The sequence below is a fragment of the Ahaetulla prasina genome, chromosome 2 (genome assembly GCF_028640845.1).
Source record: "Ahaetulla prasina isolate Xishuangbanna chromosome 2, ASM2864084v1, whole genome shotgun sequence".
Lineage (NCBI taxonomy): Eukaryota > Metazoa > Chordata > Lepidosauria > Squamata > Colubridae > Ahaetulla > Ahaetulla prasina.
In genome coordinates this window covers 21,944,735-21,966,799 of record NC_080540.1, presented here as the reverse complement: position 1 = coordinate 21,966,799, position 22,065 = coordinate 21,944,735, and the positions used below count along the sequence as shown (strand labels likewise).

Below are 22,065 nucleotides of genomic sequence, written 5' to 3'. Positions count from 1 at the left end.
TGCAAATGGTCGCTGAATGAGTAGTCATTAACCAAGGACACCTGTAAGTTGAACAGCTGATTTTTAAGAGGGTGTTCAACCTTTCTGCTAAGGCCGGTCTCTTCCTCTCCCTACTGCAATCTCAAACAAGGCAACCCTTACTATTTTCTTTCAACGTGCCTTCTAACGCATCCACAGAATGTGCACGCACAAAAAAATCTATCTGTGAACAAGGGAATCCTGAGCCAAACTTAATGCAATATGCAAGGCAGGCTTCAGAACTGCTTTACACAACTTCCTAACTCCAAGTCAAGGATCTAAACTTCAGCACTTTTTCAAAACAAAACAAAAAAACAACAACCCAGATCCACCCACTGTAGTTCTCTAGATCAGGGGTGTGCAAACTTAAGATTTGTGGACTAAGCTGAGCTTTGCTGGCTGAGGAACTCTGGGAGTTGAAGTCCACAAGTCTTAAAAGAGCCAAGTTTGCAGACCCCTGCTATAGATCCATCAAATGCCCTTCTTAACAACACTGTGCTATAATGAATAGACTTGGTCTAGAGCAGGGGTGTTAAACTTGTGGCCCGAGGCCTGGATGTGTCACGTTCTGGCCACGCCCACCCCCAGTTTAATGAAGGGGAGGGAAGTTCCAATACATCACACAATGACAATGTGATGCTGCGAGTTTGATACCCCTGGTCTAAGGAAATCTCCACTCTGCTGTGATGCACCTGGCATAATATTAAGCTAAGCGTCATCTTTCAGATGATAGGACCGGGCTAAGTACAAATAACTTCCAGCTGCTCTGAACAAGCCAAGAGCTGAGAGGCAAAACTGAAAGACATCTTGAAGATGCCATTCTAACATCAGAGAAGCACTGGTGAGCAGCTTCTGCTGAAGTTGTTGTTTGCAGAAGGAAAACTTTCTGCAATTGCTGAGGCGGCCTTTTCCCAAGCATTGGTTCAGTGGCCCGGCCCTAACCTAAGAATATTGTCCCATCTTCTGGAAGGGGCACAAAGTCTTCTCTGCATCCAGGAAACACGTTAGGCTTTTTTTTTTTAAAAAAAATAACTTTCATAAATCAGTTGCATTTGTGAAAATAAGGTTACTGATTCCAAAAGGTATCTTTCAAAAATGGTGCAAGCTTTAGGGACGGCTGTCTTCCCATGTGTAACTCAGCAGAGTAATAAGGGCTGGAGGAGAGGAACTTCTGTGTAAGTTTAGGAATATGGGCCCGAGTACAGGGAAAAGCCAGGCAAAAGGCAGGAGCAATACTGAGTCCTCTTAAGAAAAAGGATCTCAGGATCGTCTAACGCATGGGTGTCGAACTCGCGACGTCACATTGTCGTCACGTGACGAATCGTGACATTCCCCCCTCCCCTTTGGTAGGGTGAGGTGGGTGTGGCCTTCACATGACGCATCCGGCCTGTGGGCCGCCAGTTTGACACCCCTGTTCTAACCCTTTCATTTTCTTTGTTATCTGGGGAATGACGGGAAATGTAGTTCCACGCGTTTAAGAAGAGAGTATCTGTAGCTCAGGGCTGAACTGTGAAGTTCTTGGAGCTCTCTCATTTTGATGGTTTGTTCACAGACATTTCACTGCTCGGCTAGCTAACCGTGTCAATACGCTGATGATGTGACACAGTGGGGTAATGAAGTGTCTGGAGGCTCAGAGAGCTCCAAGGACTTCACATGTGAAAGATGCCAAGTTGGAGGAAACCCAGCTAGGCTAATTGCCTATGGAGATTCTCAGTTATCCAGGGTCACGGTTGCTCCGAAGGCACTTTTTCAAAAGGCAACTTGGACTTCCTTTGTTTTTTTTCCCCTTGAAGACATTTCGCTTCTCATCCCAAGAAGTTTCTTCAGCACAGGGGTGTCAAACTCAATTTCATCGAGGGCCGCATCAGGGTTGTGGTTTGACCTCAGGGGGGCAGGGTGGGCGTGGCCAGCTTGATATCACTCATGTCGGGGCGCCTGTGGTGGCCTGAGCCCTCTGCCAGCTAAAACAGCCTCCTGCAGTTATGAGGGGAAACGGAGCCCGGGGGGGAAGGGCATGCACAGCCACCTGGGCCCTGTTTTCGGCCGCAATGGCCTCCTGCAGCCCTCTGCCAGTCAAAACGGAGCCCAGGGGAATCACGTGTGAGCCCCAAGCTCTGTTTTCACTGGCAGAGGGCTGCAGGAGGCCATCGTGGCCGAAAACAGAGCGTGGGAGGGCCACACGCAGCCCTCATGAGCTCCATTTTTGCTAGCGGAGGCAATGTGGGCCGTTCTTTCGCTGTTTCAGGACGGTCCCGCAGGCCACGTCTAAGCACCCCACGGGCCTTGAGTTTGACACCCCTGCTTCAGAAGAACTGAAGAAGCTTCTTGGGATGAGAAGCGAAACGCCTTCAAGGAAAAACAAAACAAAGGAAGTCCAGTTGCCTTTTGCAAAAGCACCTCCGGGAGAAGCTAGGCTAATGTGGCATGACTCTGGCATTCCCAAGAGATGCCCCTGCAAGCTTCTAGAGAGAAGGAGTGCCCCAATTCCGCACAGGGACAAGCAGTTCCAGGCTTTCTAGCCTCACCACCAACCTTTGCTGGTTTCTTGGCTGCTGCTCTCCTCAGCGGCGCTGTCAGTTTGAGGGTCCTTCTCGCAGGGGTTATGGGTCGGCAGAATGATGCGGGCCAAGGGGCCGTGCCCATCCCTCCCTGTCTCCCGCTGGTGTGCCAGCTTGCGCCGTAAGGCGGTGATCTCCTTCTTGATCATCTTGGTTTGCCGGCAGCGGCTCACGCTTTGCTTCCCGGCGCTCACCTCGGCCAGACGCTCGAGCAGGAGGTTCAGCTGGTCTTCCAGAGGCAGGTGCTTTTGGTTTTCCGACAGCAGCAGCCGCTCCTCATCTGGGAAAAAGGAAACATCTGCTTTTACGAAATCTTTGTGTCGTTTTGTCTTAAAGCCGCCCATAGTCACTTGACCGTGAGATGGGCAGCATATAAATTTGATGTGACTTCAATTAATGTTTTTTCTTTAAATGTATTAAATGTATAGATCAACCAAGTCACACATGGTGGCTTTCAGATTTTTAATACAGGTAATCCTTGACCTAACGACCGTTCTTTTAGTGACCGTTCAAAGTTATAAGGGCATTGAAAAAAATAACTTATGACCGTTTCTCACACTTACAAACATTGCAGCATCCCCATGGTCACGATTCACATTCGGACACTGGCTCGAATTTATGATGACTGCAGTGCCCCAGGATGACATGATCCCCTTTGGCAATCTTCTGACCAGCAAAGTCAATGAGGAAACCAGATTCATTTAACAACCCTGTTACTAACTTAACAACTGCAGTGATTCACTTAACAACTGGGGCAAGAAAGGTCGTAAAATGGGGCAACATTCATGTAACAAGACAGACACGGACTGCAGAGGATAATTAGAACTTCAGAAAAAACAACTGCTGCCATTCTGCCTTTCATTGAGGACCTGTGTACTGCACGAGTCAAAAAGAGGGCTGTGAAAATATTTACAGATCCCTCACATCCTGGACATAAACTGTTTCAACTCCTACCCTCAAAATGACGCTATAGAGCACTTCACACCTGAACAACTAGACACCAGAATAGTTTTTTCCCTGAAGGCCATCACTCTGCTAAACAAATAATTCCCTCAACATTGACAAACTATTTACTAAATCTGCACTACTATTAATCTTCTCATAGTTCCCAGCACCAATCTCCTTCCACTTATGACTGTAACTTTGTTGCTTGTATCCTCAGAATTTATATTGATATTGTTTCCTGATTGCTTATTTATCCCCTGTGACTATCACTAAGTGCTGTACCTTGATGAAGGTATTTTTTCTTTTATGTACACTGAGACCTTATGTACCAAGACAAACTCCTTGTGTGTCCAATCACACTTGGCCAATAAAAAAATTTATTCTATTCTATTCTATTCTATTCTGACAACTGTCTCGCTTAACAGCAGAAATTTTGATCTCAATTGTGGTCATAAATAGAGGACTATCTGTACGCTTAAAAGATCCTGAGCTCAGCTAAAGGACAAATCACTCCTTCTCCTGGTCCTTCTTATGACGAAACGGCATCTTGGAATCTCCACTCTGGAGGCACAGCTGAGGTGCAGAGCAACTGTGGCTGTCCAGAGACTGCTAAATCACAATTACCAGCCATCTCAGCCAACAAGTCTAGTGTTGAAGAATCCTGGAATTACAATTCAACCACATGTGGAAGAGGGTCGTATCACCCATTCTGACCTAAAGGTTTGAGGAAAAAAGGTTTTCTCTTTTTCTCTATTTCTTAGATTTTTATATAAACATGCAGAGGGGAGGAAAAGAGCTATGATAATCTATACTAAACTAAAATAGTTTGGCCATTTCTGGATTCAGAATTCAAAACAAGCCTGGGTTTACTCTACTGAGTTTGGATCGAGATTATTTGAACGATCATCATCCTAGCAAGAAAGCAAGCAAATGAACAAGCCCAGAAAATATCAGTTCAGAAGAACATTATTAGGTTCTCCATCTTTTGCGCTGGTTGGCCCAGGCAGATAAGGAAGCATTGGTTTAAGCTCACTTATAATGTATGCATCCCACAAGATGATAAACTGCCACACTAATTTTTTGCCTTGGCTAATTCTCTCTCCCAATGTTTTCTGCTCTTTCATCCCTAAATGTTTTTTTTCTCCCCTGCCATTTTGCTGGACCTGAATTTCAGGCAGAAGAGTTCTAAGCTTCCTTTTCATATATCCCCTTACACCAATACATGGGAGTATTACATGCTCTTCTGCTCAAATACGCCGGAGCAGGATTTTTGGCCCTACCGTTGCTCCAGGATGGCCCTGCCCATCTCTGAGAATGAATACTAACCATTCTCGGTGCTTCGCAGAGGGGCCTCCTCCCCAGCCATGGGGAAGTGCATGCCGGTCTCAAAGTCAATGCCCATCTTCTCAGCTTGCCGGCGTGCTTGTCGCAGCACGGCGCCCCCTTGTTCCCGCAACCGAACGGCTGCCCGATAGAAGATGGTGTCTTTGGCATTGTACTTCAAGCAGTTGCTGACTATCAGATTGAAGTCCTCCTCAAACTCATCCAGGTTCAGGTAGCGATAGGCCTCCAGCTTCTGCTTCATTGTGTAGAAGTCCATCGGTTTCTTGATGTGGTCCAGGTAGTCTGGGACCTGCGGTGGACAAAGAGCAGGGAGGCTAAGAGGCTGGGATCCCACTTCTGGGGCAGTCCTGCTCCAAGAAAAGAAGAGGTTAGAGCAGCCTTGAAAATGGCTTTAAAGCTCTTGCCCAATCTGGAGCAATGTCCCCATGTAGAAGGGGTACTGCCATTCCCTGTGGGCACATAAGACTCTACGCAACAGGCAGTCAAGAAATACAACCAAGAGCTAAGGCATCCCTAGTCTTTTAAAGAACTATCTGCAAAAAATCATTTAAAAAAAAAACACCCTGACAGGACTGCTTGCTTTTCATGGAATAATGCAGTAAGTCAGAGAGAAATTGTTGGGGGCAATAAGTTGACTTTGTATATAAATATACAAATAGAATGAAGACTATTGCTAACATAGTGTAAGCCGCCTGAGTCTTCGGAGAAGGGCGGGATATAAATGCAAATAAATAAATAAGGAGGCTCGTTTTGGATGTGTCTAAAGTTAGGATTTGCCATCCTTAATCCACTCGGAAACAGAAATTCTCAATTTTTTCCCCATTCTTCACACTATCTAGAGGCCCACCTATTCTCCTGGCTCTGATTCCTCAGCCTCAACCCCACAGCTCATTCAATTATTGGGTGCTCTCCAAATCTTATGCACCATACTGACTTTTTCCCAGCGAAAGGACAGAGAGGTAAACTGGACATTTAAAAATCAATGGTGGCTACAGCAAGGGGACCATCCTCTTAAAAAAAAAAAGACGTTACAGTGTGAGTTTCCTCACTCCAACCAACAGAAGGAATGATCTAACTGAACCAGTGGTTCATTTCGATGGATTCTGTAAAGAGATGGTGTCTTTTGAAATTTTATTGTAGTTTGATTTGCGGTTTTTTAATACATTGAAATAGGGGGATCGCTTTTTTTACTGTATTTTTAGACGAAAGAAAAAAGAGTCTTCTTAGTTCTTTACTGTAAATAGCAAAATGGTCCTTAAAATAAAAATTCTCTTAAATAAAGCAGGTGAAGGAGGTTATTACCAAATCCATGGGCTGTAACTAGATTCTCAGATATGACAAGGAAAAACACTGGTGTCAGCTAAAAGTTAATACTGTACAGACTTATTGCAACAAGTTGCTCAGAGATTCCCAGCCATGGGGAAAGCAATCCCCTTGACTTAATCATCTATAAATATGACCCAGCAATTAAAAGAGAGATAACTGATCCACCTAAAGCAATTTGATGATTAGCCTACCATCACCAACTACACAGGAGGAGCTTGCTTAGCTGGGCCTGGAGAATAGCTGTGGAAAGCCTGCTGCTCGAACTAAACAGCCACCTCCAACTCCCATTAAACAATGGTCGCAATGGTTAGGAATGGCAGGGGCTGAAGACACTTGAACTGGGGAAGGCTGGAGAACAGCCTCAGGATGACAAGAATGTAATATTTTTGTAATAGAGTAATACAGATCCCTCATATCCTGGACATAAACTGTTTCAACTCCTACTCTCAAAACGACGCTATAGAGCACTGCACACCAGAACAACTAGACACAAGAACAGTTTCTTCCCAAAGGCCATCACTCTGCTAAACAAATAATTCCCTCAACACTGTCAAAGTATTTACTAAATCTGCACTACTATTCTTATGGTTCCCATCACCCATCTCCTTCCACTTATGACTGTATGACTATAACCTTGTTGCTGGTATCCTTAAGATTTATATTGATATTGATTGTTTCCTGGTTGCTTATTTGTACCCTATGACTATCATTAAGTGTTGTAAGTGTTGTACCTTGATGAAGATATCTTTTTTTTTATGTACACTGAGAACATATGCACCAAGACAAATTCCTTGTGTGTCCAATCACACTTGGCCAATAAAAATTCTATTCTATTCTAATTGGGGAAGTTCTGAGAACTGATGGCATTCTGGGGTGTGTGTGTGTGTGTGTGTGTGTGTGTGTGTGTGTGTGTGTGTGTTCATTAGAGTATTAGGCAGCCATTCATTGGTTACTGCCTATGGTAGGCTGGAGACTATTGGCTGATCCCCAAAACCTAAACAGGAACAGACCTGGCTATCACTTGGATGGGAGACTAGTAGAAAATTTCCAGGCTCCAGGCTAGACTGGGAAGTCACATTTTGAAAGAAATCAAAGGTAAAACACATTGTGGTAGACAGATGTTTCCTGAGGATGGGCTCCAGCACAAGTCCAAAAGATCAGAAGACTAAACTTCTGGTCCCAGTGACTGACCCCGATTGGATCCTGCAACATTATCCTGGGACACAAATATTTGCTTTCATTTGTAAGCCACTTTTAAGCTGTTGTCAAGAAACCTGTCTGGATGGGACCATACAATCAGCAGGAGCTGAAGTTAACTTGGGGAAGCTTTTGCTTTGAACAGGGTCAGAACAGGAAGCAGAAGAGAAAGAATAATCTTACTAGGTCATATATAAATTCCACCTGAGGGAAACAGGAAAGTAGAACTAAACAGAAGAAAAGTTCTGGCTGGACTATACAGCACAGATTAGCAGATCTACCCTGCTCACAAGGAAGACTGGTTTCTAGAGCAACTTGAAGGTCAACAAAGCTTGGGACAACCAATGGCAGTCTACCCGAGTCACCCAATCTAGGGAGGCATGAATATCGGGACACTCAAGGAGGAGCCACAGCACTTATGCTTCTTCACAGAGCCTCACTTCTCCATTCTGAGCCTTCCACTGCGATTACTGATGACCCCAGAAACATCACCTCACACCTAAGCTCCAATTGAAATACCAGCTTCAGCTACCACCAGAACTGAAGCGATATCCAAACCAGTGTCTATGTGGCATGGTGATGGAAGTGCGGGAAATGGACCAAAAAGAACCTGGTTGAAAAAGCCCATCTTTAGTCCAGTTAGTTCTGGACTCCTGGCCCAGGCTACCTAACGGGGATGTTCTTGAAGGGCAAAACAGGGATGAGGGAACATTGCCTCCGCTGCCTTGAGCTCCTGGAGAAAAGTTAAAAAATATGAAACCAAGACAGGGAGTCCTGAATGGTGCTTTCGTTTTGAAAACGGGCCCCAAAATAGAATCAACGGTCATCCACTGGTACCAGGCTTGAGAACACGGGCCAAGAGTCGCAGGAAGAGCATTTGCAGGGACCCCCTGCTCATGCAAAATGCCATGTATAGATTCTGGGGCTCAATATACAACTTGGAATAGAAATGCATACTTAAAATAAACACTTGAACCCAAGCATTCTCTTCCAAGACCATGAGAAAATCCACATTAATTATTGCACACCGAACAAGGAGCAGCAACGTATGTTTATGCCAACGGGCCTGATTTTTCTAAGGTTTCTCACATTCCGGATTATGACCTGGACGCTACTAGTTGGCGTGGCACACGCAACTGCTTGGGCCTAGTTGTGAGGGTGTAAGCAGTTATCTCGGACAGAGGATAGGACCAGCAAGCCACCAGACCAGCCCCTCGGCCGGATGGGAACAGAGCAAAAGATAAATTGGGGGTGGAGGGGTTCTTACTTCGTAGAGTTCTGTTACCTCAGACAGCGGGACCGGCTGGCTGAAGATGTTGCCCGTGTCCTTTTCCTGGAGCTGCTCGAGGGTCCGGCGCAGGAGGATGAGGAAGGGAGTCAGCTGCACCTCCAGGGCCACTTGCTGGATTTTAATCTGGAAGAGAAGGGAAGGTGCTACTGAGCAAGTGGTGGCCAAACACCCTGCGGTTGTTACCCGGGGGCCTCTGAATCACCGTGGGGGTTAGAAAGCAAGGAGGGCCCAAAATGGAAGCTGAGCTCAAAGGGCAAAAAAAGCATCTTGTCTTATGTTAGCAAGCCTGCATCGGTTTCACTCTCAACTTCCATCCCTGAGATCTGTGCCCACAAACCTGATAAATGCCCGTGTTTCCCCGAAAATAAGACCGGGCCTTATATTAATTTTTGCTCCAAAAGACGCATTATGGGACTCGTTTTCAGATGATGTCTTATTTTCAGGGAAGTACAGTACTAAACGCATCTGTCTGGCTGATGATCTGAACTGGGACTTATTTTGGGGGTAGGGCTTGTATTACAAGCATCCTGAAAAATCATGCTGGGATTTGTTTTCCGGTTGGGTCTTATTTCGGGGAAACACGGTACAAGAGTGCAATCTCTAATATAAAACCAGGTTCAAACTTTCTAACCGCAGGGAGTGGGGTTTTTTTTCCATATCAACTGGCTGCTCTCTATTTATATAGGGAGGAAACATGCCCCTAAGCCTTTTTGTCATCCCTCATCACCTGAGTGCTTACAAGCCCCTCAAAGGTGCTCACGAGCACCTGAAATGATGAGCTGCAATGATATTATCAGTCTAATAAACAAGCTGTCTTTTGGGCAGCTTGCCTGATAGGACTGAACTTGTGTTTGTGAAACCCCAAGTGAACCTGCGCTGAGCCACAGGGACACTGGCTGAAAGCCACTCCCCAAGGAGAGGCAAAGTTGTCGTATGCACAGCCCAGAGCAGGCTTTGTTTGCATCATGGAAAACAGCCTGGGAGCAGGTAGAGGCTGATCTACGAAAACAAACACCTTACCTTCTAAATAGCAATAGCGCTCAGACTTATAGGCCACCCCATGGTGCCTTTCAGCCCTCTCTAAGCCGTTTACAGGGTCAGCATATTGTCCCCAACAGTCTGGGTCCTATTTTACTGACCTTGGAAGGTGGGAAGGCTGAGTCAACCTTGAGCCGGTCAGGACTGAACTCCTAGCTGTGGGGCAGAGTTTGCCTGCAATACTGCATTCTAACCACTGCACCACCACGGCTCTAAATGCAAATCAAATGGCCCCCTTTCACCCCCCTCCAAAAGCAAACCCTTCTTTGTGTTGGAATTCATTGGCTTCTGCTGTTTCCTGTGTTCTACCAGGGAAACATCCTGCCTTCCTCTTTCAGTGTCATTCTCCAATTAAAAAAGGCCTAGAGTGCAAAAATCCATCATCTCCTTTCCTTAAAAGCCCCCAAATCGCAGGTATTCTGGGAGCATCCTACTCGCCCTTCCCCACCACCACGCCATCCCCAAAGTTATTCAGAGGAAAACTCCCATGCCTTCCCCCCCCACCCCAACTCCCTTCCCTGGCACAGTTACCGTCTCTCTCTTGAGCTTCTCCCGCTTGCGAATTAACTCCACCAGCAAGCGCGCTCGTTCCAGGTCGTGGCGGAGGCGCTGCCAGGACTTCAGCTGCTCTTTCAGGGCCCAGTTCTTATCCTCTGTGTTATCTCGCTGCAGGAACATCAGAGTCTATGAGAGGAAGGGGCATCCCTGCCAAATGCCAGGCTGCCGTTGCTTATAGAACAGCAGCAAATCAGCTCCTGCCAGAATTGCTGCCAGGAGCCAAAAAGGAAGTGGAGCGTGGCAAATGTGGCAGACCCACTTTCGGGAAACTGTTCGCTTTCTCCCTCCCTCCCTTGTCACAGAGGAAGGAAGGAAAGTGCAAGGCACTAACAACTTGGTATCAAGTTACCCTGCCGGTTCACTAACTACCATTGAGCAGCAACTACCGTACGGTATTCAGGATCTCAGAGGAAGTGGGCCTCCCGTTCCATGATTCTCTAGGAGGAGATGCCAAGACTGAACATGGGGCTTCCTACCTGCAAAATACAAGTCCTTGGCAGCTAATCCCCCAGCTCAGCTTGCTTTGAAAGCTGAAAGTTTCCTCCCTCCATATGAACTGGGAAGCCTTGTCAAACAAGACAGCCTCGTGACTCATAACAGTTCCCAAGCCAGCCCACGTGGCTGCAACCCATCCAGCAAGGAGAAACCGATGGATAAACGGAGCCCTCGGGCAGGGCTGCTGGATGCGCCTCTTGGGAATGGCTGAAGGAAAACTGAAGGCGAGTCGGGCCTCGGTCACGCTATGCTCTTCCTTTGTTACTGTTTATCTCGTGGATACGTTTTAGCTGCAGTTGTGAGTTGGGGAGCCATACGAGTTGTTTAAGTAAATAAACAAAGGCCTTGCTCTTGGCTATGTGCACCCAGTGGTAGCAAGGGCTCTTTCACAGCAGGGACATACACCCATGCCCTTCGCATCCACCCGTGCCCAAAAACTCAAGGGAAAGCCGTACCTGCTCAGTCTTGGCCACTGGAGGAGGAGGAGCTGGCCTTCCTTGTTCACAGTTCCTATGTGACTGTAAGTGCGTTTGGAGCCGCCGCAACAAGGGGACTCCATTGCGGGATTGCCTCTTCAGAGTCCAATAACTGTGCAACCTCTGCATGAACTGACTCTTTCGCTGAAGGGTCAAGCGGTTGGTGATCTTACTAAGCCTGCAGGGGAAGAAGAGTGGGGTCAGGTAGGAGATACCATAAATGCCAGAGCGGTCAGAACCCCCCAGACTGCTGAGAAAGGATGCTGCAGCGCTGCTGGTCAGGGACAGTAGATAAAACAGAAGGATTCAAATTCTGCATTCAACCAGAATAATCTTAGTGTCAGGTCTGCCATCTTCAGCATTCTTCGCTTCGCTGGCATCCTGCCATAAAACGCAGGAAGGGGCAGAGGTAGGAGGGGGGAATGACTGGGTGACAGGAAGAAGAGCTGCCAATCCATAACAGACTGGCCGATCAAGGATGAAGCTGTGAGAACTCCCCCGAAGAGGTGCCAAACCTCAAAGCTATTCCCAAAACACCCGATTCACATTTCCTTGGACTCTGATGGGATTGGTAAAGGGGGGAGGACCAGGGCTAAGAGGGGAAAATGCAGGCTTTGTGTGGGAACATTCAGATCCAGCTTTGCTTATGCTGTAACCCAGGGGTGTCAAACTCGTGGCCCGTGGGCCAGATTTGTCATGCGCTGGCAATGCCCACCCCCGGTTTAGCAAAGGGAGGAAGTTGCGATATGTCACGTGACGACGTGACAATGCCCCTGCTGTAACCACTTGATTTTTAATAAAAGTAAACCTTTCACTTCCAATAAATGGATTTGAGCAGTGGTGGGTTGCTACCTTTTTGTACCGGAACAGGCGAACCGGTAACAGCAGCAGCGGGAGGCTCCGCCCACCCGGCCAGATGCTTCTGCACATGTACAGAAGCATAGCGTGTGCTCGTGAGCACACGTGCACGAGCAAACCGGTAGTGACGGAATTTGGAACTCGCCCCTGGACTCGAGGGTCTTTCTTTGCTAAATGTTCAAGTTGGGACAAGCCTGACACTTAAAGTTGCTACAAAGGCAACTTTCAGCACTCAGCTTGATGGACCAAACAAGAGCAAAAAAACTAACGTGTAATTCCAGAATCTGTTGGGTGAAAACTGAAGGAATTGTCAACTATATCATACCCTGGATCGCAACAGGTTGGAAAAGTTTGCACAGTAACACATCTAAGCAAGAGCTTAAAATATAATTTCTGCTAAACTTTCACATGTCCTGCTTCATAATGACCCTCTTTAGGTACTATCAGAGTCAAAAATCTACTGACGATTTCAGTGAAACCAAATTTTTAATTGTTCTATATTTATATTTTTTTAAGATAAGACTCCCAGAGTCATTTAATAGTGAGATAGGCAGCATACAAATACAATAATTAATTAATTAATTAATCAATCAATCTATGTTCTTAAGTAAGGGTTCGTCTGGAATTAGAAGGCAGGACAAAACCTGTCCAACAAGTTTATCTCACATGTAATTTCCTAAGTAAGGTATAACTAATCGCATCCAAGATTCCAACATTAAAATTCGGTTGCAGAGACTAAGAAGGATGAGAGGAAAATAAAATAATTGGGTGCTGATGGTGGCAGCTACAAAGAGTCAACTGACACTCAATTTGACATAGTTTCAAATATCACCTCGGTTTCGTTTCAGCAAGTTACCAACCCTCAGATTAATTCCACTTGCAGCAGCTGCTGCTTCCTTCCTCTCCTGGAACAAGCCACAAATCCCTTCCAGTGAACAATGACAACAGCTGCTAGTCACAGCAACACAACCATTTGCCCAAGAAAAAGCATTATTATAGCAGTATGAAATGCTGTATGTGCTGATTGCCTAACCTTTGTAAGCTACAGAGGAAAAAGCACTTAGTGAAAACCTGGTTTTATTAACCCTGGAGGGATTAATTTAAACAGAGCGACAGTACATGGGTTATGAGGAATACAGTGGGAAAAAGAATTCATCCGCAAAGGTATTCGATCAACAAATCAGAACAAAAAGGAGCAGAAATTGTAACCAACTGTTGCCACCTAGTGCTTGTTTGGGTTTTTACAACTTAGCTACAGAAAGCCCTATTTTAAAGCACTTTTAAAGCAGAGCCACAAACCTAAAACAGCCAGGAGTTTAAAGTATAGTTAGTCCTCAACTTACGACCCCAAAAATGTGCAGCTCACAGCATTCTCAATCTATGCAAAACAGCTCTACAAAGAAGAGGAAGCCTGAGTGGCGCAGTGGTTAGAGTGCAGTACTGAAGGCCACTTCTGCTGGCTATCGTCCTCCTGAAATTTGGCACTTCAAATCCCACCAGGTTCAAGGTTGACTCAGCCTTCCATTCTTCCGAGAAGGGTAAAATGAGGACCCAGATTGTTGGGGGCCATAGGCTGACTCTGTAAACCGCTTAGAGAGGGCTGTAGAGCACTGTGAAGCAGTATATAAGTCTAAGTGCTGCAGTCTAACTCTGCCTACTGCTAGGAGTTCGATCTTGACTGACTCAAGGTTGACTCAGCCTTCCATTCTTCCGAGAAGGGTAAAATGAGGACCCAGATTGTTGGAGGCCATAGGCTGACTGTAAACTGCTTAGAGAGGGCTGTAAAGCACTATAAAGTGGTATATAATTCTAAGTAGTATTGCTATTCTTCTGGAAAATGAGGCGCCACTGGTACAGGCAATATCCATTCACCTCACTTTCAGTCCTTCTGCCCAACACCAGCCAGGATGATAAGAGTGGAAGGAAAACATGTAGACAGGAGAAGAGGCCAAACCAAATACATCTAAGCTGCTTTCTTCTAAGAATTTCATGGGGAGAGAGGAGCCAAATTAAAGAATAAGGTCAAGAGATTCCAGAAAGCAACTCTGCTTAGCACTGCTGCCAAACCGATTATGCAAGCAGAGGCTTCGGGTTCTCAGTCCATTAATACGTTTCTCAAGAGATCTGAAAGCAACTCCAATGCTGCTTTAAAGGGGACGGCGGATCCTCAAGTTACAACCGTTCGCTTAATGACTATTTAAAGTCGCAACAGTGCTGAAAAACAGTGACTTATAATTGGTCCTCACACTTATGACCATTGCTGCGTCCCTATAGTCACATGATCAAAATTCAGGTGCTTGGCAACCAGCGTATATTCTACAAACTTTGCAGCATCCCACAGACACATAATTGCCATTTCCGACCTTCCAGACCATCTTCTGACAACCACAGTCAATGGAGAAGCCAGAATCACTTAACAAGTGCAGGTTTACAATTTACAACGGTTCATTTAGTGACCGTTCAAAGTGACAACAGCACTGAAAAAAGTGACTTATGACTGTTTCTCACACTTACGACCACTGCAGCACCCCAATGGTTAGCTGAACAAAATTCAGGCAGTTTGGCAACTGACTCACATTTATGACGGTTGCAGTGTCCCAAGGTCATGTGATCCTCTTTTGCGACCTTCCGATGAGCAAAGTCAAAGTCACTTAACAACTGCATAACTAACTTCACAGCTACACTCATTCACTTAACAACTGTGGCAAGGAAGGTCGTAAAATGGTGCAAAACTCACTTAACAATTGTCTTGCTTGACAACAGACATTTGGATCTCAATTGTGGTCGTAAGTCAAGGACTACCTGTATATGATTCACTTAAGAAGAGGAGCAAAAAAGCTTGCAAAATCAGGTTGCAGAACTCAGCCACCGCCTCACTTAATGATGGCAATTGCAATCCCAATTGTGGTTGTAAGTCAAGGACTATCTGTATATTTCTTCCATCGGAAACGATTGCTCAGGAGAAGAATGAACAAATCCTTCCAAATGCTATTCCACACTAACAAAACAAAAAATATGTTATCTTACTGGAAAGCCAAAGCAGGGAAGAAATCCGAAATATTCTACCGAACGGATTTTACCAAACACAGCCCCTAAGGAGCGTAGCTGCTGTACCTTCACACAGATATACGGGTGTATTCATAGATTATAAGGGAAGAAAGGAACAGTTCAAATTCATGCTTAGCTGCAACAGTTTCTGAGCAATGCTGGACAATCTCTTTTATTGTAACTAAATATGTACAAATGTTATTGCTATTTAAAATGCTACCAAATGTATCTGTACTTGGAAGGGGCTATTTTATCTGTTTATAAAATGTGCATCTTACTTTATTTTAAGGAACACTGCTGGTGTAAAGCAACCGCAGCCAAAGACAGTTCCTACATACGTTTCTCATTAACTGACCAAAAAGTAAGATCCATCTGAATCTAGTTCTTCTCAGTTTAGGCTAACCATTCAGAAAATTCCCGATGGTAACCTCATTGTTACAAACAAAGCAGCACTCCAACGTCTCTATTTACATTGTGACATACATCAGATAAAGAAGCTGGGAATGAAGGCTGCCATACCTGTGGGGAGGTATGCATGGCACTGACACCACTGGGGCAGCTGCTCTCTTTTCAGCCAGAATTTTCCTTGCCTTCTTCATTTTGATCCGGGATTTAGCCTTGGCTCTTTTCACTTTCTCCGAGCTCCAGCTTTTCCCATCCTCTTCTTCCTCCTCTTCTTCTTCCTCCCCTTCGCTATGGGATAGGGCAGGCAAGCGTCGCATTGAGCCGGGTGGCGTGTGGATATCACAGTAAGCTGTTTTCCGGACACTAAACGAAGTGCCATTGGCCCCCGTTTCTCGGACAGGCTCCATTTTCATGTAGAGCCCAGCCTGCTGAGCACAGGTAACGTGGAAGGCTGTGTAGCAGTTAGCTTTGTGACACTGTATGCAGGCCCCAGAACCTCGCTGCTTGCAGATGTAACAGGTCAGCTTCCAGCGGGCTGGTGGGATGTGTTCTATGCTGTCTATGGGCTCCAGGAACACCGTGTTTGCAAAACAGACCTCGGGGATCCAGAGAGCACACACCACGTGGGCCCAACGACCATCGTCTGTCTGTTTGAAGGCGCCGCCTTTGTTTGGACACAGGGCGCAGTCCACGGCCCTGGAAGGTGACTGCAAGCAGCGGCGGCACAGCCACTGGCCTTCTGGGATATAAGGGACCCCATAGCATTCCTGGTGCACAGCCAAATTACACATGTCACAAAAAAGGATGACGTTACTATTCTGACATTCCCCGTCATTGCAAATGCAACAGACGGCATCCTCATCTACCAAGGCATTTGGGTCACCTTTGTTGTGACTCTCAAAATAGGATTCCTTCTCTAGCCGGTCCATTAGATATTCAAAAATCTCCTGAGGAATAGGGCTGACCCCTTCTGTCTTCCGACGTTCGTTCATAATGTCCAACCAGATGTAATCTTCCTCATCCATGTCATACTCAACCTCCTCATCCAGCTCTTCTGCTGACTTCTCAATGTATCTAAAAGAAGAGAGAGAGAGAGAAAGGCTGAGGAAAAAGGGAGTCTAGAAGGCCTATAGAGCTGCTATCTATTATTGAGCATCCTTAAAGGTAAAGATAAAGGTTCTCCTCACACATATGTGCTAGTCGTTCTCCGAAGAGCCAGCGCTGTCTGAAGACGTCTCCGTGGTCATGTGGCCGGCATGATTAAACGCCAAAGGCGCACGGAACGCTGTTACCTTCCCACCAAAGGTGGTCCCTATTTTTCTACTAGCATTTTTCATGTGCTTTCGAACTGCTAGGTTGGCAGAAGTTAGGACAAGTAATGGGAGCTCACTCCGTTACGCGGTACTAGGGATTCGAACCGCTTAACTGCCGACTTTTCGATCGACAAGCTCAGCATCTTAGCCACTGAGCCACCGCATCCCTGAGCATCCTTACACCTACTTTAAACTGTCTGAAAGTATCATCATCACTTCACTGCCCTTCTACAGTAAGTTCTAATTCAGCCTGGTTCCTTTCAGAATTCCTAGATTTCATTTCCCGGAATCCTGATAGTTAAAAGTCCAATAACGGTACCAGAGAGTCTCTAGCCAGGTGGCCAAGTGTCATTCACTGCTTCCTCTGATTCCAGAACCATAATAATGTAGCTCTCATCTAGTTGTACTTTATTTCTGCCCTACACACATTTACCTGGAGAAGGTTCTAATGCTGGGAAAGGTGGAAGGAGACAGAAGGAGAAGAAAACCAACAGCAGTGTGGAGGGACTCAGTGGCAATGGGTGGAAGGACCAAGTTAGGTTCAGATTATCATGGAGAAAAATCTATCGATGTGGCCACCAAGAGTCAACACCAACTTGATGACAATCAATCAATCTATACATAGCCATTAGAAGTCACAGTGATTGAGCAAAGCACAAATGATACAAATCATGTAATTTGTGTCAGGTATGTCATGGTGCAAATGCCAAACAAACAATGTGTCTTTTGCCTCATTTATGCCATGAAGTCATGACGTGTGTGATGTATATGTGTATATACCTAAGTCCCACTTTTTTTCTTGCTTAGAAAGAAAACGCCATGTCTTAACAGGAAATCTTTAAACCTAACAACTCCTGCTACTGAATCTGAGTGGAACTGGCTGAGCATTGTTGTTACAATTGGGATGAAAAACACAATGTACCAATTTCAATCAGTAAAAGATACTTTTCTAAGTCAAAACAAGAGGGGGAAGGGAATGAGAGAATCTTGCCTTCTGCGACCTTCTGACAAAAAAGTCAGCTTTGGGGAAGTCAAATCCATTTAACAACCGTGTTACTAACTTAACAACCGCAGTGATTCACTCAACAACTGTGGTATAAGAAAGATCGTAGGACGGGGCAAAACTCACTTAACAACTCTCACTCAGAAGCAGAAATTTTGAGCTCAACTGTGGTCTTAAGTCGAGGACTACTTGTATCCCAATGGAGTCACTTCCTAAACAGAAAGACCTTTCTTTCTGTCCCCCCCTCACTTTCTGTCTTCCTACTGCCCCCCCCTCTGAAAACAGATTACCTTGGTCTCCAAACTGGAACAAGGTGCAGTCAGAAGCCACCCTACGAGAGGGAAACAGATTCTTAAGGAGCCCTCCTCTCTCTACCTGAGGCTCCAGATTAAAGGATCCTCCGCCCCTCCCACTTCAGCTCTCTATGAGCCACACGGTCCTACTCAGGACTCTGCTTGCGGTCCACGACTTATTACCTGTAATAAGAGGTGGGGCGAGGTGGTGCATCGGGGGTATCCTGGTCCAGCTCTCGGTACACAGCCTCGGGAAGCTTGGGTGTGTTGCCAGCTGAGGCACTGTGGTGGTGGTGGTGATGGTTGGAATCCTTGCGTTTCTCCTTGTTCTTGTGCTTTCCGGCTTTGGGAGCGACCGAGGGCGTTTCTGTGTTCTCCTTGTTGCTGTTGTTCTCTGGGGCCTCTTCGGGAGTCTCATCGTCCTCGGACACCACATCCAAGTTATCAAAAATGCTGATGCGGTGCACGCGGCCGTGCAGGTCCACCTCTACCATGCGCTGGGCCTGCGCGTAAGTCATAACGTCCCGTCCTGGGGATTGCGAAGTCTCGGAGGGGCTGGGCGACTGCTTGTTGGTTGCGCGGCCGTGCCGGCCTTTCTTTTTGTGCTTGCGCAGAGGGGTGTTCTGGGGGGGCGGTGGATTGTCATGGTCGTAGTGGTAGAGATGATACTCGATGCCACTGTAGCTCTTGTAGATTTTGCGGCAGGTGTCCACAGGGCATTCATAGGGTGGCTTGGTGGCCCGCAGATTGTGGCAGAAAGTCTTCACGTCGAAGTCCACCCCCATGGTGTTCCTTGGCTCTGTAGGGAAGGAGAACGAAGAGCAGGAATGGTTAGGTTTACCGCATTAGCCATCAACCCACACCCAAGTCCAAAGTGCACAGGCTTTAGCAATGCTCCTGGATTCCTAGGACGGAATCTATTTAAACCTAATCGATTAAGCACAGTTGAAACCAGAAAGGCAAATGGAGACCTGGTTGATCCAGAAGATCAACTGGGCAAAACAATTGCATCAGAACAACTATTACAGCCATGTTGTAAATATAACTGGTATAACTTTGCATGTCTTTTAAAACAAGTATTACTTTTCATCCGATTTCTTGCTAAATTATGCAGACTGATAGTAGCACTATCAAGAGACATCTTTAATTACAATCAATCCTTGTCACCTGTAGGATGTTCGTCAACAAAATTCATTGTCCTGAGTGTGCAGGGACCAGAAGAGCCTACCTGCCAACCTGCTTCCTTTCTCTTTCTAAAAAAATCTACGTTTTCAACAAAGCTCTCCTTGTATCTTCTTGCCTTATCTGAATACTTGCAGATCCTACTGTGCATAGAGTCATTTGACACAGCACAGTGAAGATATATTAATAATTGTGGTCAACACACAACTGTGACCTAAGAAACGCAAAAGAATTGCAACGATCCCTCACATCCAAACAGGAATATCCTGCTACAGTCTGTCAAATTTCCAAGTTGAGAGTTGCTTTAGTTCATTAAGAAAATTTATACAACCACCCAACTCCCAGTGACTCTAAATTGGTCATATTGTTTTGAGTGGCTATCATACTTATCAGTGCACTTGTGACACTTGGAAGGATTGTTTGAAAAACAAATTCCTGTGTTCTCTTTCTTCTTCAGATAACAATGCTAATTTCTAAGCCTGGAATGTTGTTGTCACCACAATACAGATTACACTGGGAATAAATTCTAGGAACCGTAGAATTCAGCACGTCTTGAAAACACCACTGCATAGAAATCTGGAAATAAATTCTGGACAGCACTTTGACAGCACTTTGTTAAACTTGGCTGATTGTAAAAAACCTAAGCAGGTTTGGACCTGGTCAGTATTTGTCTGGGAGACCACAGGAGATCCTAGAATTGTAGATTGGGGTGGGAAGTCAAGAAACATTTAAGAAGGCAACGCTAAATCAGTTCTGTTTTGTTCGCCCCACCCCCCACCCCCGCAAAAAACCAGCCCCTCCTATTTGGTCAACAGGAGTTCAACTCTACTCAAAGGAGATTTTATTTTTAACCATCAATCAGAGGTTTGAAAATAATTCAAGTTTGAAAATAATCCCATCTTCAGTTGCATAAGGAAAAGGGTAGCCATGGTTATCCAAATGCTATCCAAATGATGCATGCCATCATGCTATTTGTACTGAATTATGAGAAATGATTCCAGGAAAGATTTCCCCAGTGCCGACATGTTTCAGAGGAAGCATTTCATTTGCCTTTCTTTTCAAAAGTAAATTCTTTGATTTGTTTTTATGCTGGAGCTTTACTGGCTTGATTGAGACGGCTGAAGCTAACACTCTTATATTATTAACGATGTTCTGTCTTTTTAATTCCAAGACTCTGGGAGACTCTGGGACACTCCGATCATGTTCACAAGTGAGGAGGAAGGAAAGAGGCTCCCGGCCCAGTCCCAAGCATACCTTGCTCTCACACTGCTTTCTTCATCCCTCAGGGAGCTATTTGGCTAGGCGGGGAACAGGAATTAAGGAGGATGCATGGAAGGATGGCGGGAGGATGAATCAATCATTTCATAATTCTGTTATATATATCAATACCCAGCCTGGAGCAAACCCAATGGACACTTAAAAGAGGACAGATACTACTAGTGGGCATTTAAAAGGAGAGGGGTAGTACTAGTGTTATTCTGATGGTAATTTAGCACCATTGCCATGCCACCCTGTTACCTTGAGGAGAAATCCCACTAATCTCATCATGCCGATTCCTGTCCTTCTGTCACTGTACCACGGAAACGCCAATTGACTGAAGGCAATCTGTCAGCATGCTAAGGAGGATTCCCCTTTACTGACACTTCTTGCTAATCCCATGTTTTCCCTCCTGCCTCTAACAATGACAAACTCACTGTAGTGGAAATGGCTCACCCATTGCATGGTTAACCACAGCTATGCACAAGGTAGAAAGAGACCTACGCACAAGTTGGAAGGGGGAGGGGGAATGGGAAGGTGAAGTGAAGGAATGCCAACAGTTGGTACTTCTTCTGACAGTTCACGCTTTCTCCGCAATCTCGCTACAGCAGGGGAAAAAATGACAGTTAAGGCAGAGGATGTCAGGCAACCCTCCTGGCAACTGGGATACGCAGGAGAAAATATTAAAGAGGGTGCAAAGAACGAGGAGGGATCACCCACTGCCTACACCAGTTCACGCACCACCTTCCTAACACCCTGCAGCACCTCTCTTTCAGCGCCCCAGTTGCGGTTCAAGGAAAAACCTTTCCACTGTCTTCCCATCCCATACCGCACCTGCACCTTTAAGGGGGGAGAAAAGTTCAACTTAACAGCAAAGTGAGCTGTCAAAACTCAGGCTCAGGCTTTTTATACTTTGGTTTTTCCATTTCAAGAGAAATCATGCAGAGCGGGTGGTGGTAAAAAAAGCACAAGACAGAAAAAGAGAAGAGGTTGCATAAGAGAAAGAGACCATCTCTCCTTTAAAAGCGGGTTTGCAGCCGCCCCACGTTGCGCGGCCTGTAACTAAAAAGTGGGGGCGGGAGTTGTCTACACTCTACAGCAGCCTTTCCCCCCCCCCCAACAGGCACGTGCCGGCACGCGCAACTCCCCCAGAAGCGGGGAGAAGAACCGTACAAAAGTTTTTCGAGGTCCGGTCCGTCTAAAGAGGCAGGAGAGAGTTTTGCCCGACGGCGTCGCGCCACCCTCACCCCCCTCCCCGGATTCCTTCCCACAAGCGGGCGGGCTGATCCCACCGGCCCCGGAGATGCTACCTTCCCATCCACCCACCCGCCTCTCACCTGCCACCCCCCTCTCCTCCACCCCGCCTGCACTGGAGGGGGCTGCGGGCTTCCCTACCAACCTCGCTCGCCTCACATTGTGAGAAGCGGCGGAGGCTCCAGATTTGGGGGTGGCGGGGTGGG

The 22,065-nt window shown here is 46.1% G+C and overlaps 1 protein-coding gene across 6 annotated transcripts in view; it reads right to left on the bottom strand.

Moving 5' to 3' along the window:
- The window catches only part of BRPF1 (bromodomain and PHD finger containing 1), a 29,396-nt gene extending 7,552 nt beyond the window's left edge, over positions 1-21,844 (bottom strand). Inside the window, exons 1-8 of one of the 6 annotated variants that reach the window (XR_009153518.1) lie at positions 21,062-21,844; positions 18,350-18,965; positions 15,672-16,631; positions 11,226-11,424; positions 10,249-10,401; positions 8,656-8,802; positions 4,848-5,154; positions 2,551-2,856 (exon numbers count right to left, since the gene is read on the bottom strand). Coding sequence is in view for 5 of the 6 variants with exons in the window: in XM_058169697.1 (XP_058025680.1) it covers positions 2,551-2,856; positions 4,848-5,154; positions 8,656-8,802; positions 10,249-10,401; positions 11,226-11,424; positions 15,672-16,631; positions 18,350-18,965; positions 21,062-21,065 (2,692 nt within the window). In the remaining variant the exon portion in view is untranslated. The remainder of the gene's footprint in view (positions 1-2,550; positions 2,857-4,847; positions 5,155-8,655; positions 8,803-10,248; positions 10,402-11,225; positions 11,425-15,671; positions 16,632-18,349; positions 18,966-21,061) is intronic. The other 5 variants (XM_058169697.1, XM_058169699.1, XM_058169696.1 and 2 more) reach the window with 5 other exon arrangements.
- Between the last annotated feature and the right edge of the window lie 221 nt (positions 21,845-22,065).